General features: G+C 45.2%; 1 protein-coding gene across 4 annotated transcripts in view; it reads left to right on the top strand.

The window, feature by feature from the left end:
• Positions 1-20,120, top strand: part of EYA2 (EYA transcriptional coactivator and phosphatase 2) — a 145,739-nt gene extending 125,619 nt beyond the window's left edge. For all 4 annotated transcript variants that reach the window (XM_081196334.1, XM_081196333.1, XM_081196332.1 and 1 more), the window contains exons 11-16: positions 9,928-9,986; positions 10,838-10,998; positions 14,005-14,119; positions 14,663-14,784; positions 15,310-15,410; positions 19,272-20,120. In XM_081196334.1, the coding sequence (XP_081052460.1) occupies positions 9,928-9,986; positions 10,838-10,998; positions 14,005-14,119; positions 14,663-14,784; positions 15,310-15,410; positions 19,272-19,352 (639 nt within the window). In that variant the 3' untranslated portion in view covers positions 19,353-20,120. The remainder of the gene's footprint in view (positions 1-9,927; positions 9,987-10,837; positions 10,999-14,004; positions 14,120-14,662; positions 14,785-15,309; positions 15,411-19,271) is intronic.
• Positions 20,121-21,163: the final 1,043 nt, after the last annotated feature.

Below are 21,163 nucleotides of genomic sequence, written 5' to 3'. Positions count from 1 at the left end.
AGTTGCAGCAGGTAAACCCAAATCATCATCAGCATAACATTAATAAATTGGTGAAGCTAAATTACCTGCAGAGCCAAGGGCCATGTATCAAACTAGCTTTGAGCCCACATAGCAAGAGCTAAATAGATGCAGATCAGTATCTCCTATTATCTTCCCCTCCCTCCCTCCCTCCCTCCCTCCCCATCATCTTCATCATTATCACAGCATTTGAAATAGCTGGGCACTGTATGATAATAATCAGTGCTTTCTTTCTAAAAAAAATGTTTAGGCGTACTCTCAATTTCCTACCCATATTGAAATACTGCCCCTCAATGAAGCCAAACTTAGATTCACAAACTGTTTAGGGGTATCCGTACCCCTGCATTCCCTTCCCCCCAGAAAAAAGCAGTGACAATAATAAATAATACAGGCTCTGCCAGCAGTCTTATTGATTAGGGATGAAAGTAAAAGGGGGAAAGCATTAAAGAAGTGTCAGCCTGACTCCTTCTGAACAGCCACCATCACTTTTTGCTCATTCAGAAAAGAAGCCAATCTTTTTTGTTCTCTGTTTTCTACAAAGTTTCGCCCATTTGAGACCCATAGGTTTCTACTGAGCGGGGACCACCTGGAAGCACATCACGAGCTGCAGCTAATGCATTCATCTCAGCTGCATGCGGTTCTTGTTTTCATACATGCTGTGGTGAAAGAGAAGCCGTGTCTCATGAGCATGTGGCACTTGCCTCTGAGATATACTTGTTCAATAATGGCTAGACCCAATTACAAAAAACCACTCGTCTGTCAGGAGGAATGAAAAGGGACTAGGCACCACCAGATCGTGGAAACCACAATCTCTACTGGGCCTTCTTGTTTCATGATCCCACGTTGCCAAAGCTGCAGCCAGAAATCTGGGCCTCTTGTGATTCTAACAAGAGGCTACAGACCACCCAAAAGCATCTGAGGATTAGCATATGTGCTGTCAATTCCTCACCAGGAGGCAAGCAAGGGCTTGTTTCATATTAGAAGACACACCATTGCAAGCAGGGAGGGCAAAAGTAAAGCCCTGGTGGATCAGACCATTGGTCCATCCATCTCAGGATCCCTTTTTCCACAGTGGCCAATCACATGCCTCTGGGAAGCCTGCAAGCGAGACATGAAGGCAATAACTCTCTCCTGTGGCTGCTCCCACCAAGTAGGATTCAGTGGCATATTGACTCTGAACCTGGAGGCCCCAGCCATTGATAGACTTCATAAGCTAGAGGACATTACCACGTCTTCTGGCATCGAGTTCCGCAAATTAACTGCATGCTGTGTGAAGATGTACTTCTTATTGTCTGCGCTAAATCTGTTGCCAATCAGTTGTACTGGATGACCCTGATTTTTAGTGCTATGAGACAGGGAGGGAAAACTTCTACCTAACCACCTGAACATTTGTACCTCTTTATTTCCCATCCCACATAAGAGAACAGTAATTTTGGGTTTCTTGGCCTGCTGCAGTTCAAAAAGCAAGAATTCTACAACCCAAAGAACCAAAGCCATGTGAATTGCATAAATTTAAGTAACAGCATGTGAATGGCATAAATTATGTAAACATTATTGATCTGAGTAAATGGGTCCGGTGTCACCTTGCAGAAAACGGGACAATACTATGTCCTGCTTTATAAAAATGTGGGAGGGCAAATGGTGCCCTTGGGATTCTGGAAGGCATTTGGGACTGACTGTCTACATAAGTACTCAGAAGTAAGTCCTACTAAGTTCATTGGGACTTGCTCTCAGGTAAATGTGTATAGGATTGCAGTCTGAGATCTTAGCAGTTACAGCCTTCATCTTTTTAAGGCTGTTTTTTAAGGATTTGTCTTTTTAAATATACTTCAAGCAAACCAAAAGCTTGAAATCTGTTTGGTGCAAGGATCCAAATTCTGTTTGCAATTTGATTACGGAATGGACCCTGACTAAGGAAAGTGTGTATTGCCCCATGGCAAACCAGCAATTGCAGTGCTAAAAATATGCTTAGTTTAGCCAGCTAGACGGAGCAGTTTGCATTAGTTTGTGGCTGAGATGTCCTTAGACAACACAGCACTGGCTCTAGGAGGCTAGTATAGAAAAAAAAACAAAAAACCACAACTCTCTCTTCTCATGATGGAATGGTTATTTGCCTGAGCAAACCCTGTGTTATAAGAATTGGAGTCTGATTTCTGAGAGTGTCAAAGGTTGCAGTTGTGCAAAGTTAAATATGCATAAATGCTGAAGGAGTGTTCAGGTGCTTCTGATTTGTGTGTTCAACGTTGCATTTGCTCCCCAGAGCACAAGATGGTACTTCACACTGAAAAATTCTCAGGGAAGGTGAGGCAGGCAGGGGACAGAGAAAGTAACCGACTCACAAGCCCCTTTCCCCCTTAGAGTCAGTCCCCCTGCTTGCTCACTGAGAGAATTTCTCATGCAAGGTGGAGTTTGGTACGTCCAAAGCAGTGCTGTGTTGGAAGACAAGATGCTTGTAAATCGAAGAGAGATCGCAGCTTCTCTTTCTTTAACACCCATTGCCATGGAGTTTCAGAAAGCAAATCATCTATACCTTTGAAAGAACCATTATACCACTTTAACAGTCATAGCGTCCCCCCGAGAACCCTGAAAATGTAGCTTGTTCAGAGGAGTGGGGAAAAGCTTCCTTTTTGCTAAGGGAAGCTCCCATACGATGCTAAATAGCAGCTTCGTTCCAACTGAATGGCCTTCTATCAGTCATCCATACTGATTTTGCACAGAAGAAGAGAGTTATCCCCCTAAATTGTTGTGAAAGACCCTGGCCCATTGTTTTCAACTTGTACCTGTTCTCCCCAGCCACACTATTCAGCAGTTCACTTACATCCCTCCTCGCTTGGACTCCTACATTTTCTTCATCTAATAACATTCTTCTCTTATACCCTTTCCATTCCTGCTTTGAGATTTTGTTTTTGCTTGTAATCATAATTGATTTCTAATGTCCTTGAAAATCACCCCTGGCCCTTACCTTTCCCTCCTCCACTCTTGAACATCGCTATCTTCACTAGGCATGCTAGGAATTGCTGGTGCTGGCATTGACTGGACCAGTCAAAGGGTGGAGCTAATGGGAGCAACAGGCAAACCAGGAGGCACTGGACCAGGCTTGAAAGTGGTCCAAAGTCCCCAAGTCCACTTTTAGAGAAACAGCGCTCTTAAGCATTTAACCAGGGACGCGAGTGGTGCTGTGGGTTAAACCACAGAGCCTAGGACTTGCTGATCAGAAGGTCGGTGGTTCGAACCCCCGTGACGGGGTGAGCTCCTGTTGCTCGGCCCCTGCTCCTGCCAACTTAGTAGTTCAAAAGCACATCAAAGTGCAAGTAGATAAATAGGTACCACTCCGGTGGGAAGGTAAATGGCGTTTCCGTGCACTACTCTGGTTCGCCAGAAGCGGCTTAGTCATGCTGGCCACATGACCCGGAAGCTGTACGCCGGCTCCCTCGGCCAATAAAGCGAGATGAGTGCCGCAACCCGAGTCGGTCACGACTGGACCTAATGGTCAGGGGTCCCTTTAAGCATTTAACATGAAACGATATAAAATGTTCAGAAGAAAATGCCAATAAAATTAAAAATAGGCTCAATTATCAAAATATCTACATTTAAAAACAAATACACGTCGTAAAATGGCATGTCTTCTGGGTAGGCTTTCCTGAACAAAGCAGTTTTCAGAAGGCACCAGTAACAGGAAAAACAGACACACCTGGCTAATATTAGAGTGTAGGTGCTGCTACACTAAAGGATCGGTTCCTTGCTAGCGCAGAACAAACATTAAGTGGCACTTGTAAAAGTTCCAGTTGCACAGAACAGAAGAGTTGAGTGGGCGGGTATGGAGCCACTTTTTCTTGATCAATACTGCTCCTTCCTGGTGCTTTTTCTCTGCTTAAAGGAAATAAATATGTTTCCTGTGCAGGAAGAAATGTCCCTGGGAGAGGGAATTGGATCCGGGGGGGAGGGGGGGGACAGGTAATAGAGAAAGGTTCAAGCAGCCCCTCCTCTGCCACAGATGCAGTCACGTTTGTAGCTTCTGTGTAAAAAGACAATGCCAGGACTGCATCTCTGTCATCTAGTCTAGCTGGCCTAAAGAAATGCAGAGAAAGAGAGTCAGTGAAAGAGAGGGATGTAGAAAGGCAAGCAGAGGGAATTGTGCCCTGTTTGATCTGCCAGAGTTGCAGTATGTTGTAGCACCATCAAGTGGTATATGAGGAGGTAAGCAAGACTAGATAACCCAAAACTGAATTGGTCCAGCAGGCTTATTTGTAGGTTAGCATGTAAATAAGATGCATTCATGAGGCTGGAGGAGTAGCGAGACCAAGAGGATCAGGGAGGTGTAAATTTTGTTCACGTTAGTCCCTGGTTCAAGCTAACCTCTTGCTTTTCCATTCCTATGGAAAGTGGGAAGTTCTACCGAGTGTGATGTAATCCCTGAACACATTGTGGATGCTTTGATGTGCTTTGCTCCTGGTTGTGCAATTGTATTGGCACTTTTAACATCCATGTTCATGGAATTATATCAACTGGGCATTCTGAAACTTAAGTCCGTTTGCCCTGTTGGAGAAGTGTTTAAAGAACTGCGTATCCAAAGCAATGCTTTAAATTAGCAGCCCAAATTCTCAAGCACATTAACATGTTGATCTGTTAGAGTAAAGTTTACTTGGACAGTGAAATCATATTTATAGGAGAGCCAACCAATGTTCATATTGTAAGATATGGGCTTTTGAGGGGGGCGGGACAGTCATTCTGTCTTAGGCTGAGATGTCCAGAAAAGAAATAAAAAACTATATTTGAACGAGGAACGTACACATTTTAATCAGAGCACCAAAGTAACTTTGTAAATTACTTTTATTTCTATTTCCAAATGTCTGTAGTATCAGGGTGGGTATGGGTGGGTGTGGGTGTGTATGCATTCAAATTCCATACTGGCTAGAAAATTACAATACTAGGAATGAAACTGCAGTGTCATTTGCAAGCATAAGTCCTAAGGGGCAGAATACAAGAATTTTGGCTTCTTCTTCTTTTTTTTGGACAACTTACAAAATCACAATCCTATCTTCTAACTTCTGGAGCCCATAAAATCCAGAATTTCCCTTGCGAGCCTGCCATCTCCTGTTGGCTTATTTATAGATACCGATTCGCATTTGATCACCAGAGAGAGATGATCTAAACATTACAGCACCATAGCAATTGCTCTTGGAGACTACAAGTAGTGCTTGTGGTTTATTTTAATTACCCACATGGCCTGTAAGAGGCACAGCAATCACAGATCCCTATGAGATCTCAGCATATCAGTTAAAGCCAACAGATGTGGAGCCTGGTCTTGGAAATGTCCTCATTACCAAACTTTATTCAAGCCAAACTGGAGCCTCATGTTGAGCCACCCAGATGTTCACATCCTCCTCGTTGCTCACCAAGGTCTCAAAAGCAAAATCTGCAAGAATGAAAAATTAGTCTGGTAACCAAGTACTGTAGTAAAATATGGTCTACATTCTTGCCTTGTCCAGCTTTGCTGTGTTTTACCCAGTAACATGATAGTGTCGGTCGGCAACGGACTATGAGGTAGTGTCTCACTAAGTGTCATGGTATTTTATTAAGTCAGAAATGTGATCGCTACTGTTGTCAAACTTTAGCATACAGAACAATTCATTCACAAATGAGAAAAGCAGATTCCCCCCCCCCTACAAATGCCTTTCCCCTGACATAATTGCGCTGCGCAGTGCAACTCAAGTTGAGTGGGCTGCGACAATATTATTCCAGCGTGGCTTTTCACAATCCGCATGCACGGCTGAGAATGTTTTTATCATTTTGGAAAGGCATGCGAGTGTGCCAGCAGAAATGTGCTTTTAATTTTGTTTTCTTGGGCCATGTTTGTAGAGTCAGCCCTCACTTAAAATGCAGCCTGAAAAGTGACTAAGGAAGGAAGGAACTATAGATATTACTATCAGCATGGAATTGGCATATCAGATTCGCCTTCAGCAAAAGTCTGGCTTGTAACGCACACAAGCGAGCGAAAGCAGGATCTGTGTCTCTGCTGTGATGGTCCTTGGTTTTTTAAGGAACGTCAAGGAAGTTTAAAGAAACACACCTGTAAATGTGCATGGGTTGAATCCCATGTTTGTATCGTGTAAGGATCCTGGGCTTGGGGCAGGTCTCAATCAGGAGCCTCAGTAAAGCAGCCTTGGGCACCTTATCGCCTGTTCCACCAGTGTACTGGGTTTTTGGCAACCATGGCCAACCTCTGGGCATGAAGGATGCTGTGTAGGCTGCAGTATCAGCCTACCTGAATCTATCGGGCCCTGTAAAGTCTAGATTTCAGAATCAGCTCCTTATTCTGAGCAACCCATCAGTGAAAATAGCAGTGCAGCATCTGGGTGCTTCACCCAGCGGCAGAGGAAGCCACTCGGGCACCTGGGGTGGTGTGCCCAGGGGCGGGGCGAGCCACTCATAGGGGCAGGGCACACCACGGGGCCTCCGGAGTCTGCCTGCCTCCTCCCACTCAGCTGCCCTTCAGCTGGGGGGGAGGCGGTGGGCAGACCATTTGGGTGCGCGCCCAAGCCACCTGTCCCAGGAGAGACTTGTGGCTCTGGCGCATTGCAGGCCCCACGGTGAGTGCCGCCCGGCATTTTGTCACTCCCCTCACTGGTGACACCCAGGGTGACCCGCACGCACCACACCCCTTCCTCCTCCCCTGGCTTCACCTCACCCATCTTGCCCTGCCCATCTCACTGTCTTCTCTGGACTCTGCCTTTGGCCTTCTGTGCCCTTGCCCTTGGCCCCTCAGATCCTGATCTGTCTTTCCAAAACAGAACAGCGTACAAAGAGCCCTACTGGATCACACCAAAGGCCTATCTAGTGCAGAATCATGTCTCCCACAGCAGCCAATCAAATGTCTCTGGGAAGTCCACAAGTTGGACATGAGGGAAATGGCCCTCTTGCACTCATGATCCCTAGCACCTGAGATTTAGAAGCATCTTGCCTCTGATCTTGGAGGTGTAGTATATAGCCATAATCTCTTCGCTCACCTATAACTATGCTGGACCGTTGGATCCTTTACGTTAGGCCCAACACTGGCATGGGGGTTGGCTAGATGACCGTCTGGTGACCCTTCCAACTCTACAACTCAATGAGCTTCCTTCCTGATGCAAACAACAGCTTCACAGGGCTATTTCCGTCAAGAAAAGTTAATATTTCTTCATCTGCTCTGCTCCAAATGCTTCTCAGTGTTTTTATTTAAAAACTGATCACCTTAAATGCAGTTAGCATAGTGTGTAGTTTTGCCATCACCCACCCTACTCATTAAATTTTACTCAGTAAAAGTCTTCCTCCCTTGAAGCTTTTGCAACTCTGTGAAAATACCAAGTCAATGTGATAGTTTTGGGGTGGGGTAAGGGGGGGGTAGCGGAAGCAATTTTCTGATTTGCATGTACACTCACTGCAGCATGATTTTTTTGTTTCTGCCCTGCGAGGGTCACGGAAGGAAGCTTCCTGACTCTTTAGGAATTTGGAATGTCAAACCAAATAAAGAAACCATTAAAATAACATAGTTAAAGTTTTTGAGGTTGAGGCCTCCTCCACTCAGACAATAAAGAACTTGGAAGATAAGGTTTTAGAGTGCATATTTCACAGTGGCTGAACTCCAAGTCCGTTATCTACCAAGATGGGCTTTGGTTGCTTTTCTCCTCCAAAGTTTTTGTATAACTTTATAGGCATGCACAAATAATAAGGTTGATAGCTGTAGTGTTTTTCTGTCACAATTTCCTCTGTGCTCAGCAAGTAGAAATGATCATCCCCTAAGAGTTCTTGGCAGGCCACTGTTCCTGGTTCCTTAAGATTTTTTGTATTGACACAGTTCGAAGGTGCTGAACTCTGCCAATTAGCATGGAATAATTGTCATCCTCAAGTTCTGCCCTTATCATCACTACCCTGTTTTTCTTCTTCCAGTCATTGATAAACAACAGCCAATGCTATGAATGACATATCAGCACATTTGTTTGGTGGTGTAAAAATTATTGTGGCTGAGCATTCCTCTCTTAGGCAGATTGCTAACTAACAGCTTGGTGATAAGAACATAAGAACCAGCTGGATCCAACCAGTGGCCCATTAGTCCAGCATCCTGTTCTCATAGTGGTGAACCACATGTCTATAGGAAGCCTATAGAACCTGAGTGCAACAACACTGATGAATTAGTGGTTCTTCATTAGTAGGTTAGGAGATGGAGTTTGCTTGATTGTTTTGAAGATAATAGCCACCAGAGATTGGGAAATATGGTGCAAAAGCTAATAAGGTGGGATACAGAGTATGCACCTGTTTGCTGAAGGCTGTTCGTTGCATGTGCGTTGCAAGACCCCAGGTCTATCCATATGAAGCTACCTGGATCCTGAGATCATCTTCTGAGGCCCTCCTTCATGTGCCTCGTCCTCGAGAGGTCCGGAGGGTGGCAACATGAGAACACGCCTTCTCCGCAGTGGCTCCCCATCTGTGGAATGCTCTCCCCAGGGAAGTTTGCCTTTAGGCGCCAGGCAAAAACATTCCTTTTTAAGCAGGCCTTTGGTTGATTTGAGACATCCTGTGCCCTTTCAAAATGTGTTTTTTTTTGGGGGGATGGGGGCTATTGGGTTGTTGTTTTTATTTTGATTATATAGTTTGTGGTCTTATATTCTGGTTTTGTTCTGTGAAGCACCCTGAGACCTTTGGGTATAGGGCAGTATATAAATTCAACAAATCATCATCATTATCTAGTGTGGAGCAGCAGATCAGCTGCCTTGTAGGAGTGCCTGCTGTTTGCTTTCAATTATATTTTTGTAAGGAAATTTTTGTTTCCGTGCGCTGCTCTGGTTCACCAGAAACGGCTTAGTCATGCTGGCCACATGACCCGGAAGCTGTCTGCGGACAAACGCCGGCTCCCTCAATCTATAGAGCGAGATGAACGCGCAACCCCAGAGTCGTCCGCGACTGGACCTAATGGTCAGGGGTACTGGTACCTTTACAGAAAGCAAATGCTATAAAAAGGCCACAGACCTTGGCTGTGTATACATCATACATTTAAAGCACATTCATGACAACAGTCCTGGCAGCTGTGGTTTACCCCTCACAAAGCTGTCATTCCTAGATCCCTTAACATACTACAGTTGCTATGGGGGGGTGCTTTAAAATGTATGTTGTGTACACTGCCCTCCTCTATTTTCTTATATTGAGTAAGCCAAGTCCAGGTAACATTCCCCCTGAAACTTCTCACCACGTTCAGAAGTGAGACACATGTAACAATACCATTATTGGAAAGAGATACAGTGGTACCTCAGGATAAGTACTTAATTCGTTCTGGAGGTCCGTTCTTAACCTGAAACTGTTCTTAACCTGAAGCACCACTTTAGCTAATGGGGCCTCCCGCTGCCGCCAGAGCACGATTTCTGTTGTCATCCTGAAGCAAAGTTCTTAACCCGAGGTAATATTTCTGGGTTAGCGGAGTCTGTAACCTGAAGCATATGTAACCTGAGGTACCACTGTATATATGTTGGTGTTGGTCTCCTTTTCCTTGGAACCTTGTTCTCTCTAAAGAAGGAAGTTTGTAGGTTTAGGCATAGAAACGATTAATGGTGCTGTCCTCCTGAAAGACAATGATGTTTCTTTGCATGTTTCAACACTGCCTGGAATGAATAGGAAACAATTTACCCTTAGGTGGGTAACCGAGTTGTATGAGTGACCTTATTGTCTGTGAGAATTGCTGTGTTTAACCGCATATAACTCGTGTTCTGGGAATGTGGTATCTGACTGAAATGTTGCTTGTAATGTGATTACTATAATTGACCAGAAATTGTTGGGGGAATCTTTCCTCAGCATGGTTTCTGTTGCACAAAATCTCTCCATTGTTGTTTTTACAAAGCAATACTCATTTCCTGGTTGATTGTTTTTGGAAATGGTTTTCAGGATTGTGACCAGATACACATAGATGATGTGTCATCAGACGACAATGGGCAAGATTTAAGGTAAGGCGACTGTGTTGCAGCATGCAGTGTAACTAGTCCCCCAGCTATTTATGGATACTTGGAGAATAGCCAATGACATATACTGGAGGCTGCTTGATTTAGCCGTTTTTTCTTTGATCTGGCCAGTTTTTCTGCTCTATGGGGAGAGTGCAGTTATCTCATTATTGTATTTTCAAGCAGTTACCGTATCTAGTACCAGAAGTTTCAGAGAAGAGTTAAATGCACCTGACACTTGACAAAGGGGTGCATCTCTTATCTTCAAATTAATTCTCCAACAATCAAACCATATGCTTGTGACCCCATTCCTTCACCATTGGAGCCCAAGTTCCCATTGGGCAAAGGGAATATAGGGAATATTTGTCACTGGGGCCAACCCATTGATGGGGCCACCAAAAAGCCAAGTTGCTTTAAATCTGATTTAGGACCATATATGCAGTAGCCTCAGAACTGCAGTGCAGTTATTCCCTGCTTTCACAAACTGCTTGCTCAGACACCCTTAATCCTGTGGGGACTTGCAAAGGCCGGCTTCCAGGTGGACCGTTCATTGCCTTTATCTTATGTTTCGTTTCATCAGCATGTTGATAAAAGCATATGGTAACTAGCTGAGAGTTTGAGTCAATAGATGACCCTTTTCAGTGAGCGAATGTACATCAACTGATATCTCTATACCATAGGAAGAGAGGACAAAATTACAGGGCAAATGGGGAAGGACACTTTCTTTTCATCGTCCACTGACTCTAGTTTAGCCAGAAGTCTGGAGCATGTCTTCCTCTTGTCTAGTTTATCCGTCCTAATGGGAAGCGTAGGTTATAATTTCACTCCTTTCCCCTCTCCTCCTTCCTTTGCCACAGCACATATAATTTCTCAGCAGATGGCTTTCACAGTTCAACCGCTGGAGCAAATCTTTGTCTGGGCTCGGGAGTTCACGGGGGAGTTGATTGGATGAGGAAATTAGCATTCCGCTACCGGCGGGTGAAAGAACTTTACAACACCTACAAAAACAATGTCGGCGGTAAGTGTCTCCCCAACCCATCAGGGAAGGCTCCTTTGCATCCTTGTTAAGACTCTTGCCTTCCTGTTCTTCAGAGCAGATGCAGAGAACGGCTTGCATATTTTGCAATTTAGAGACGTGGAAGTACCAAAAAAAAGTGGGGGGGGATGTTGTTTATTTTCCAGTTCTCCTAACAAATTTGGTGAGAGATCACAGCGACCTTCCTCTGACCTGGTACCTTCCAGATGTTTTGTACAATGGATCCCACCATTGGACATGCTGGCTGAGGCTGATGGGGTTTGTAGTCCAACAGCATTTGAAGGGCAGCAGGTTGGGGGCAGCTGGGTCACACGATGGGCTGATCTTATAAGGGTAGCCTTGTCATGGGAGCAAAATACTGGGGTCGTTATTGCTCTGGACCCCACTCCCAGTCCTGCTTTTATTATATGTTGAAGGTGGAGAGATACTATTGCTAGGTCTACATTGCCTGGTTTAAGGTGGCCGGTGAGCAGTTTAAAGGGCCTGTATTCTTGAGATAGCTCAGTTGATAGAGCTTGAGACTCTTCATCTCAGGGTCATGGGTTGAAGCCCCACCTTGGGCAAAAGATTTCTGCATTGCAGAGGGTTGTACTAGATGATCCTGGTGGTCTCTTCCAATGCTACAATTCTATGATCTGTGATTCTGTGAGTGTGAGCGCTAGGAAAGACTTCTACTTAAGATCTTAGAGAACTGGTCTTGGGTTTCACACTCATACACAGACATGCACACACAGATGTATTCCCTTCCTCCATCAGCACCAACTTGCTTGGGATCTTCACAGAGCAGCTCCAGAGGGGAATCTGCTAGTGGGGAATGTTTTCATTATATACTGCTTTTAGTCACTGGTGTTTTTCAATTCATACAGAAAAGCAGTTATCTGCCTCAGCAGCAGCAGCAGCCCACTGTCATAGACCCAGGCTAACACTTGAAGTTAGGGAAATCACCTTGTGAATCAGGCTAATGTAATACTAAACGTGGTTAATAGAAACTCTCCTGGGGTGCTGGGGCTCAAAAAACTTTCTAACGACTTCAGGTTAGCTCAGTCCATTAGAGCGTGGTGCTGATAGCACCAAGGTTGCAGGTTCGATAGCTGCATATTCATGCATTTTAGTTATTTGGGCTAGATGTTCTTCAGGGTCCCTTCCAACTCTATGATCTGTAGCCACGGTCCAGTTGGGCAGGGGAGTGGGGGAGCTTCACCAGAAAGCCTGCCATTCACCTTCACAATTCCATTACAAAACATTGTGGAGCCCCACAATGCAGCCCCAGCATCGTTCATGGTAGAACCTGCTCAGCATTGCATCTTCACATCCGTCACATAGCTAGAACTAACACCAAAAAGGCAGGAAGGGGTTGGAAAGGAGGGAGGGAGAAACGGCAATTGCTCCTCCAGGTATTTTAAACGTGCATTGTCTGCCATTATTATCCAGAATAATGACCTTGGCACACAGCTTTTCAGGGGGACTGAAGAAATAATAACTGGTTGGGCTTATCTAGCTGTCTGCTTCAGCTCAGACCATTGGCTCCTTTCAGACAGTCACTAATCTGCAGGAAATGGCCTGCACCTTTAATGGTTATTGTTTAAGTTCATGGTGCATGTTCTGCTGAATATGTTTTTAAAGGCACGCATAAAACATTTAACAGCTGATAAATGTAAAAAAATAACAATAAAAATCCAAACCCACTCTGGGCCAGTTTTGACTTCATCAACACAACTTTTTCCAAGACTGCTCCGAGGCAGCATAAGCCTCTAACTACACATGGTGCTCAGTTGTAGGAATGTTCTGCCCGAGGTATATAGGGAAGTGAGTGAGCCAAAGGCTCCTACCTCTTTCCCCAAGGATTACTTTTCTTACCGAAATTGGCCTTCCAATGTTGCTTGACCTCCTGCAGGAGAAAACATACCAGCACCTGCATCTTTCGCCCTGCAAGTGTCAAGCACCTTGGACAGGGCGAGTGTGATAAGGAAAACAGCTCATAGGGAAAGAGAGAAGCCCCTCGCTGTGACCCTCTGATTCAGAATGCAGTATCCCACAACCGTAAAGAAGGTGTGCATGTGCACAGAGGGGTAGGAGAAGAGAACTCAGGGGAAACGTGCACACAATTTGAGCATCACAGGTCAAATGAGGCATGACACTAATTGCACGAATGCAATGAACGTGTCTGGTTTTTAAATCTTTAAATTGCAGGTACAAGCGGGGGGGGGGGTGTGTGTCATTATCAGGACTGTATTATGTGGGTAGATTTCCCATGCTGCAATTTCACATGAAATCCCTGCCCCACCGAAGCTGTCGGAAGGGAAAAGGCCATTTGATGAAGCCCCAGCAAGGTGCTATTTAAATTTAAAAAACCAAAGCACTTAAATCGGATGCTCCCATTTAAGGTGGCCCACTGAGGGAGTCTTGCCTGAGGACACCCCAGAGAAACTGAAGCTGGCTCTGTGCAGTTGGAAGAACAGGAGGGCTGTTCAGGACTGGGTGAAGCTGTAGCGCATCCTTGGCCAAACGGCTGCACTCCAACTCCCCATCAGCCCTAGCCAGCACAGCTAACTGAAAGAACAACTGGGGGGGCACCCGGTTGGCAAAGGCTGCTGCAGCCACTCAAAGGAGAAACCGTGTGAGACTGCAGCACTGAGACTTGGGGCCTGCTGGGGGCGGGATGGGATGTGGGGAGGAAAGCTCTACCACAAGTGGCTTAGGAGGGAAAACCAACCAGCGATGTGCTGCTTCATTTTGTTACAAGCACCTCCCTGCAATACAGTTTCGCTCCCAGCTCTTTGGCACATGGTGATTATCAACTGCGCAGGTGGGGGGCACGTATAGGCGGCTGGTGGATGGATGGCCCTGCCTTTTGGGCATCAGGTTGTACTAGTTGGATTTCTGGCTCATTCCAACTCAATGATTCCATGGCTTTGCAGAAGCCATGTGCAAGCTATTCCGCGCCTTCCCATTGGAACCAGCTACAAACGCAGCTTTCTCTATCCACAGGTTTAATAGGAGCTCCTAAGAGGGAAACCTGGCTGCAGTTAAGAGCAGAACTGGAAGCGCTGACTGATCTCTGGCTAACACATGCTTTGAAAGCTCTGGATTTGATACATTCCCGGTAAGAACGGCTTAAGGAGTCGTCTCCAGGCTGCAAGAAGTTTTACTTTCCTCTTGTGTTCTCCAAACAAACCGAGGCACGTTTATTTATAGGACACCTTTGGCCAAATTTGTGGGGGGCCACATCTGGACATGTGATGGGGAACTAGATCTAAAACCAGAACAATCCTGGCTCCCAGATATAATAGTTTTGTGCAGAAAGCAGGAAAGCAATAAAGGGAGTCAGCTGCCCAAGGGGGGTGCAGTGTAAATGCTATTGGAGTTTTACACCATTTATATCCCCAGTGTGTGATTACTTGTGACGTACTCCTCTTTCAGGCTAGTTTTGAGTTATAATAAATTATGGAGGGAGAAAAACGTTTTAAGAGTCTAGCCACTGCTGACTGTGTTAATCACTGATTTCAAGGGACTCGTTGCTGGCAAACCTTATATCCTGCTTCCAGTTTAGCCTAATAGAGCAGAAAAGCAAAGATCTCTTGGGGGGAGGGTGGAAAGGGAGGGGTCCCCATTGACTTTAATTCTGTCACTGCTTTCTGTCTTGCAGGCCCAACTGTGTAAATGTTTTGGTGACTACAACCCAGCTCATACCAGCTCTTGCAAAAGTCCTGCTTTATGGACTAGGCACTGTCTTCCCAATTGAAAATATTTATAGTGCAACAAAGACAGGTAAGAACAATTGGTTGCATCCAGGGTTGACCTGTTGATTTAATGGGCCTAGGTTGCTCATGTCCACTAATATCAGTGGGTCTGCTGTGAGTATGAATAGTGTTGGATATAAACCCCATGAGTGGAATTCAGTATGGTGCTGAGAGTGGGGGGTCTGGTTGTCTGGGCAGTCCATGACCTCCATACACACTGTCCAGGCTTGTGCTTTGGTGCTGCTAACACAGTGGCTTGACTTTACCCCTGGAGGTTCTCAAAGGCAGGGGCTGCCCAGGCAGGGCTAGTTTCTGCACATAATCCTCTCTCTCCTCCATCCAGACCAGCATAAAGTGTGCCCGCCAAGCAAAAGCCCTTGAGTGTGGCCCAGGGAGAGTTTCAAGGACCAGAGAGACAGGTCAGGGGAGCCTGAAGTTCCCCACCCCTGGGCTAGATGAATGCGCCCCTAAACCCTCGTACAAAGAACAAATGACTCTCAGTTCCTTTATCACCTTTGCCCAGAAAAAATAATGATTTGTTTTTGTTATGCAGGGAAAGAGAGCTGTTTTGAAAGGATAATGCAGAGGTTTGGACGGAAAGCTGTGTACATCGTAATAGGAGATGGTGTTGAAGAGGAACAGGGGGCGAAAAAGGTACGGTTTTCAGGTTCGCAACCCCACTTTTAAAAGAATAGCTCAGAAAGCATTCTCACCTTTTACCTGAATCGTGAATAGAAATTAGCTCATTATTTTTTTCCTGGCCTGAAAGTTCATAAAGCACTGTGAGCAATTTCCTACTGTAAATCCTCTCTCCATCCCCCTCAGCCGTTGAGGAATTTCCAACAGTTTCCCACTTGCTACAGAAACTGCTCTTGATTAACAACTGTTGGTTAGGTACATAAATAAGGAGTAAGAGTGAGTCAGTGAGTGCGTCGAGATCTGCTGTTCCTCATTTCTGCTGTGTGTGGGGTGGAGCACACAAAGTTGCTTTGCTAGTGCGTCCATTGATCTGTGGCAGGGGGTCTCTTAGATTTCAGACAGGGTCTTTCACAGCCCAACTTGGAGATGCCGAGAATTGAACTTAGCACCTTCTGCTGTGTGGAAGGTATATGTTCTTACCATGGACCTAAGGCCCCCCATCTCTTTCCCCCAGCGCTGTTTTCCAAATGAAAACCCATACACCCACACACTGCAGAAAGCTACTCTTTGCCTCATTAGGCTGTACACCTCTCTTTTCCCCTGTGTGCATGCACTGTCGGGCTGATTTAGATTTCTGTAAGCTGAGCAGCTGCCCAGCAAATGGGTCGGTTCTCCAGGAGTTAAAAGTTAACGCCAGAAATGCATTAGGAAGAAAGTGAAGAAGTCATAATAATAGCGCGAAGCTTCAGACAGGGCTCCCGCGAACTTCAAAGGTAACAGGGTCAGTGCACGGAGGTGCATCAAAGGCCACCGGCTCCCTGGCAGTGGGGTTAAGCAATACCTTTTACAAACTGTGCCGCAAGAAGAGGGGGCCCCCTTTGCTGGTGTCTCCTGCTTTAAGCCTCTTCCCCCTTAATGGGCGCACATTCTTTGCCCGGAGCTGTCAGGGCCTCTGATTGATGATGATCATTAGCAAGGGTGACTACACACCTGAGCTCTATAAACCCATGGGGAGGGCAGTCCTGATGATATCTCTCGGCCTGAGTGGGTCATTTCTCTTCACCTGTCGGGGCGAGTGATGAATGGATGGGAGCTGAGCAGCAGGCGTGGCTGCGCTGCCAACATCTCATCTCTTCAGAGAAAGAAAAACAGATCATTTAAATGGAAGCAGAGCCATGTGGGGAAAGCAGAGGAGGAACAAATGAGGTGGAAGTAGTGGCATTTTCTTCTTCAAGGGCAGGCGGCTGACTTCGGATTTGTTTTTACATTACTTTCTTTTTTTAAAAAATACATTTTTATTAATTTTTTAACATATCATTTCCAACAGTCATTTAACATAACTTCTTATGTTATACAATATTTTAGACTTACCTCTGAAGATTTTCCATTCTTTATCACTTAATCTGCATTTCTTAATTTCTCTATTACTTTTAATTATCCTTAACTGATATTCTCTTCATAATCTTCCTTGCAATATTTGGCAGAATCCTCCTCATAAAACTTCTTGCAATCCTACTAGCGTAATCTGTTTATTACAATTGCTTTTCAGATAATTCAAATATTTACTCCAGTCCTCTAAGAATCTCTGGTCCCGCAGGTTTCGAATCCTTCCTGTCAATTTGTCTAGTTCTGCATACCATATTTTTCAGTCTATAAGACGCACTTTTTCCCCTCCAAAAACTAAGGGGAAATTTGTGTGCATCTTATGGAGCGAATGCAGGCTCCATGGCTTCAGCGATAGCAACGTAAAGCCTCCGAAGCGCAGTGGGAGCGCTCCCACTGTGCTCCGGAGGCTTCAGGTTCCTTTCGCTGAAGCCTGGAGAGCGAGAGGGGTCAGTGCACACCGACCCCTCTTGCTCTCCTGGCACTGCACAGAGAGGGAGAGCTGCGCAGCGCCCCTTCAGCAAAGCAGGAGGAAAAATGGAAGGGGCTCCGTTTCTCCTGCCGCTTCGCTGAAGGGGTGCTGCACAGAGAGGGGGAGATTTTTTTCTCTTGTTCACCCCCTCTAAAACAAGGTGCGTCCTATGATCGGGTGCGTCCTATAGAGCGAAAAATACGGTAGTCCATTAATTTCATTTGCCACTCTTCTTTCATCGGTAATTCTTCTTGTTTCCATTTTTGTGCCAATACTATGTTTTTACATTACTTTCATCACACACGTATTCCACCAGTCCTCCCAGTTTGATCACCATATGTGGCATCATCATTCCTTTTTATCCTCCCAGCATCCCTATAAGGTAGGCTAGACTAGGGGAGAATAATTTGTCCATCCAGAAAGCTGAGCAAGTATTTCAGCACACCTCTCCCCAGTCCCAAATCCAAATTTCGGATGGTTCATGAAACCACCCGATTTCTCAGTTGTGACACCTTTACTGGGTGTCTTGAGTATGGGAAGAAAATGGTGATAAATCAGTTATAATCATGTGTATGAGGTTGGATTTAGATCTGGCAGGCCTGGTTTCCAATCTCAGCCCAGCCACTGTACTCTTCAGATAATTCCTAGATATTTCTAAGGCAGTGATTATTCATCTGTTGGTGAAATGGGGGAAATAGCAGATTACTTGAAATGGGTGGTTGATAATAATTACTCAGCAGCAGACTGAGTTGCATTTTAACAGTGGGAGAGAGTAAATCTCTGCATAATGGAGATATGAATAGCACTCACACCTTTTACATATATATTTCATATAGTCCACTCAGATTTAAAAATAAGACCCACAATAATACCACAATGAGATTTTTGCCTTGAAGTCTGAAATACCAAAACAAAAGTTGGTATGCACATTCAATGCATTATTCTACATCAAAGGACTCCACCTTGGCTCCTGCACCGTTTTTTTAAGGTGGGGTGAAAAGATGTCAAATGCACTGCAGACAGATATGAACAAAAGCCATCTGTTAGGCCCTGAGAGACCAGGGCATAAATCTCCACTCAGCCATAAACCTCACTGGGTGACCTTGACTAATCACAGTCTCTCAGCCTAACCTACCTCACAGGGTTGTTGTGAGAGTAAAATGGAGAGAGGGGAGAACCAAGGGCCTGCTGGCAATTCCCTCCCTGAAAGAAGTGAAGTTACAGGGAACCAGGCACAGGGCCTTCTTGGCAGTGGCGCCCTCCCTGTGGAACACCCTCCCATGAGATGTCAAGGAGATAAAGAACTACACAACTTTTAGAAGACATCTGAAGGCAGCCCTGTATTGGAATGTTTTTAATGTTTGATGTATTCTTATGTGTTTATATGTGTTGGAAGCCTCCCAGAGTGGCTGGGGAAACCCAGCCAAATGGGTGGGGTATAAATCATGGGCATAGTAAAACAATAGAAAAATGTAACTGACCAGTCACATTGTTTCTGCCTCCCCCCAAATTCCTGCCCCTCCTAACAAATTCCTTCCCCCATCCCAACAAAAATCCTGGCTATGCCTATGGTAGTAGTAGTAGTAGTAGCAGCAGCAGCAGCAGTAGCAGTAATAGTAGTAGTAGTAGTAATAATAATAATAATAATAATAATAATAATAATAATAATAATAATAATGGTGCCTTGAGCTCCTTGGATGAAAGGTGGAATATAAATGTTATAAATGAGATGTAAACTATAGAGCAAGCCAGTTGTATATCAGGGATGAGGAAAATGTGGCCCCTTCGATGTTGTGGACTACAACTCCCATCATCCTTAGGTATCAGCCCTGCTGGCTGAGGCTGATGAGTAATGGTTGTCTCTCTTTTGATCACTGCCCCACCCGCATACAATGATTATCCATGTCTTTTTTAGATTCTATATAAATGAAACTGGTCACATTACTCAATTACCACTGTTTGGGTGATGATTCAGGGAACGTCTTATGACCCTTTTCCTGTTTTAAAACATCTCCTCCTAGCACAACATGCCTTTCTGGAGGATCTCCTGCCACGCCGACCTTGAGGCTCTGCGACACGCACTGGAGCTGGAATACTTGTAGCAGACCCAGAAGTCTCCACGGTGGGCTTCGCCATCACTCCCGAAGACACAGATCTATTTTCCTGGCATTTTCTCTTGGGGTGGAGCTCTTTTGTATGAAAGTCTTTTAAAGAGAATCTGCACCAGGAGCACAGCGTAACCAAGTTCCTCTTTTCTTTCTTTTTTTGGATGGAGAAGAAACCTTTAAATGACCTTAATAACTGGATGCTTAAAACTGAAGTGGGACATTTGCCATGTAAATTACTTCCAGGCATGCAGGAAGATCAGTCCTGGTTTAATTCATTAGGGTTTTTCCCCCCCTTCTCCTTTCTTGCTTTTAATAAATGGGAATAGGGTGGGAAGACGTGACATGGAGTTTCTAGGCATATTTGCTGGACAGTTTTATCAATTCAGAGGAGTTTCTGAGGTGGGGAGGGGAAAGATTGAAACAGATGATTTTTTTGGTATTTTTTTAATTTATGAACTAATCCTATTACTCTGATATTAAGCTCAGTACCTGTGTTTGTATCTGCTGAGTTGGATGGACTTGGCCCATTCTAATTTAATAGCTCTCTTCTCCAAGGTTAACTGTGGGGAACAATCATTATCATGTCCATTTGAAATGAGAACATGTGGGACTCTTGGTGTAAAAACTATAGCTAGTTTTTGGAAACTGTGGCATGTGGGCTGCACCCATGTCTCTGTAGGCTGCCATCTTGTTTTCGCATGGTCAGGAGAAAGAGTTACCTTGTGATGAGTGAATGGCAATAAAACTATGTTTACAATTTTAGGGCTAACGTGATTGCTTACTGACGTAGATGGAGCTCGTTGCCTCGCTTCCTGCTTATCTGGATCTTGTAAAGCAGGGGCGTTGGTCCTGTGGCACTCCAACTCCCATCAGTCCCAGCCAGCACAGCCCATGGTGAGGGGAGTTGTAGTACAGAAACATCCAGGGGGCTACAGGTTCTCCATCGCTGCCGCAAAATTTTGCTTCATAGTCCCCTGCTGACGGCTGCTTAAACGCCAACACAAAGCCAGGAGGTATTAAGGTCCATATCCAGAGACTGCTCCTGTGCATTCATGGATTTTGCAGAAATGATTAAGTTTGAGAGACCTCTTGCATATTCACCACTCACACCATGTTATGGGGTAGCAGGAGTGGTAGTGGCTGGTGGCACTGCTGTGACTTACCAAGTGGGAAAGGGGGAAGGTTGGCGCAGTGCAATTACATACCAAACACTCCTTGTGTGTTTGCACCTTGCCACCCCCCACCCCACCCCACTTCATCCCAGTGAGCTACAGAGATGCTGGTGAGCAGGAGGTCAGGTGAGCACTACTGCCTCACCCTGCAAACCACTACCACCTAGGGGAAAGAAAAGGGGAAAGACTGTGTATCAGGGCAACTCTGACTTGATGTTTATTGGGGTTTTGCAACAAGGAGGATGGTTTTTATGGTAACGAGGCTTTGCAGTAGTTAGCCCTAAAATTTATCCCCCGAGGGAACCTTGAAATATCAGGAAGAGGTAGGCTCCCATGCGCCTCCGTGGATGTCCTGGCCTTTGGAGTCTAGAGGGAGAAGACAAGAAAGGGACAAAGCATGCTTTTCTGGCTCTAGTGTTGGCTGCTGAATTATTCTTAAAAACAGACATACATTTGGCCGCAAGGCCAGGACAGGAAACCAAAAGGAAGGAAAAGGAAGACAACTTTGAGGCTTCCAAGAGAGGAACAAATTGAATTAAAGACAGGAAGTCTCGAGGGATGCAGGGCCAGCTGAAAGCCAGAGCCTTGATAGACAGCAAAACTGAATCTTTTAGCACTTGTCCATCAAGAAAG

The sequence above is a fragment of the Podarcis bocagei genome (genome assembly GCF_964188305.1).
Source record: "Podarcis bocagei genome assembly, chromosome: 5".
Taxonomy (NCBI): domain Eukaryota; kingdom Metazoa; phylum Chordata; class Lepidosauria; order Squamata; family Lacertidae; genus Podarcis; species Podarcis bocagei.
Note: the sequence above shows the minus strand (reverse complement) of the source record. Positions and strands in the feature narration are given on the sequence as shown.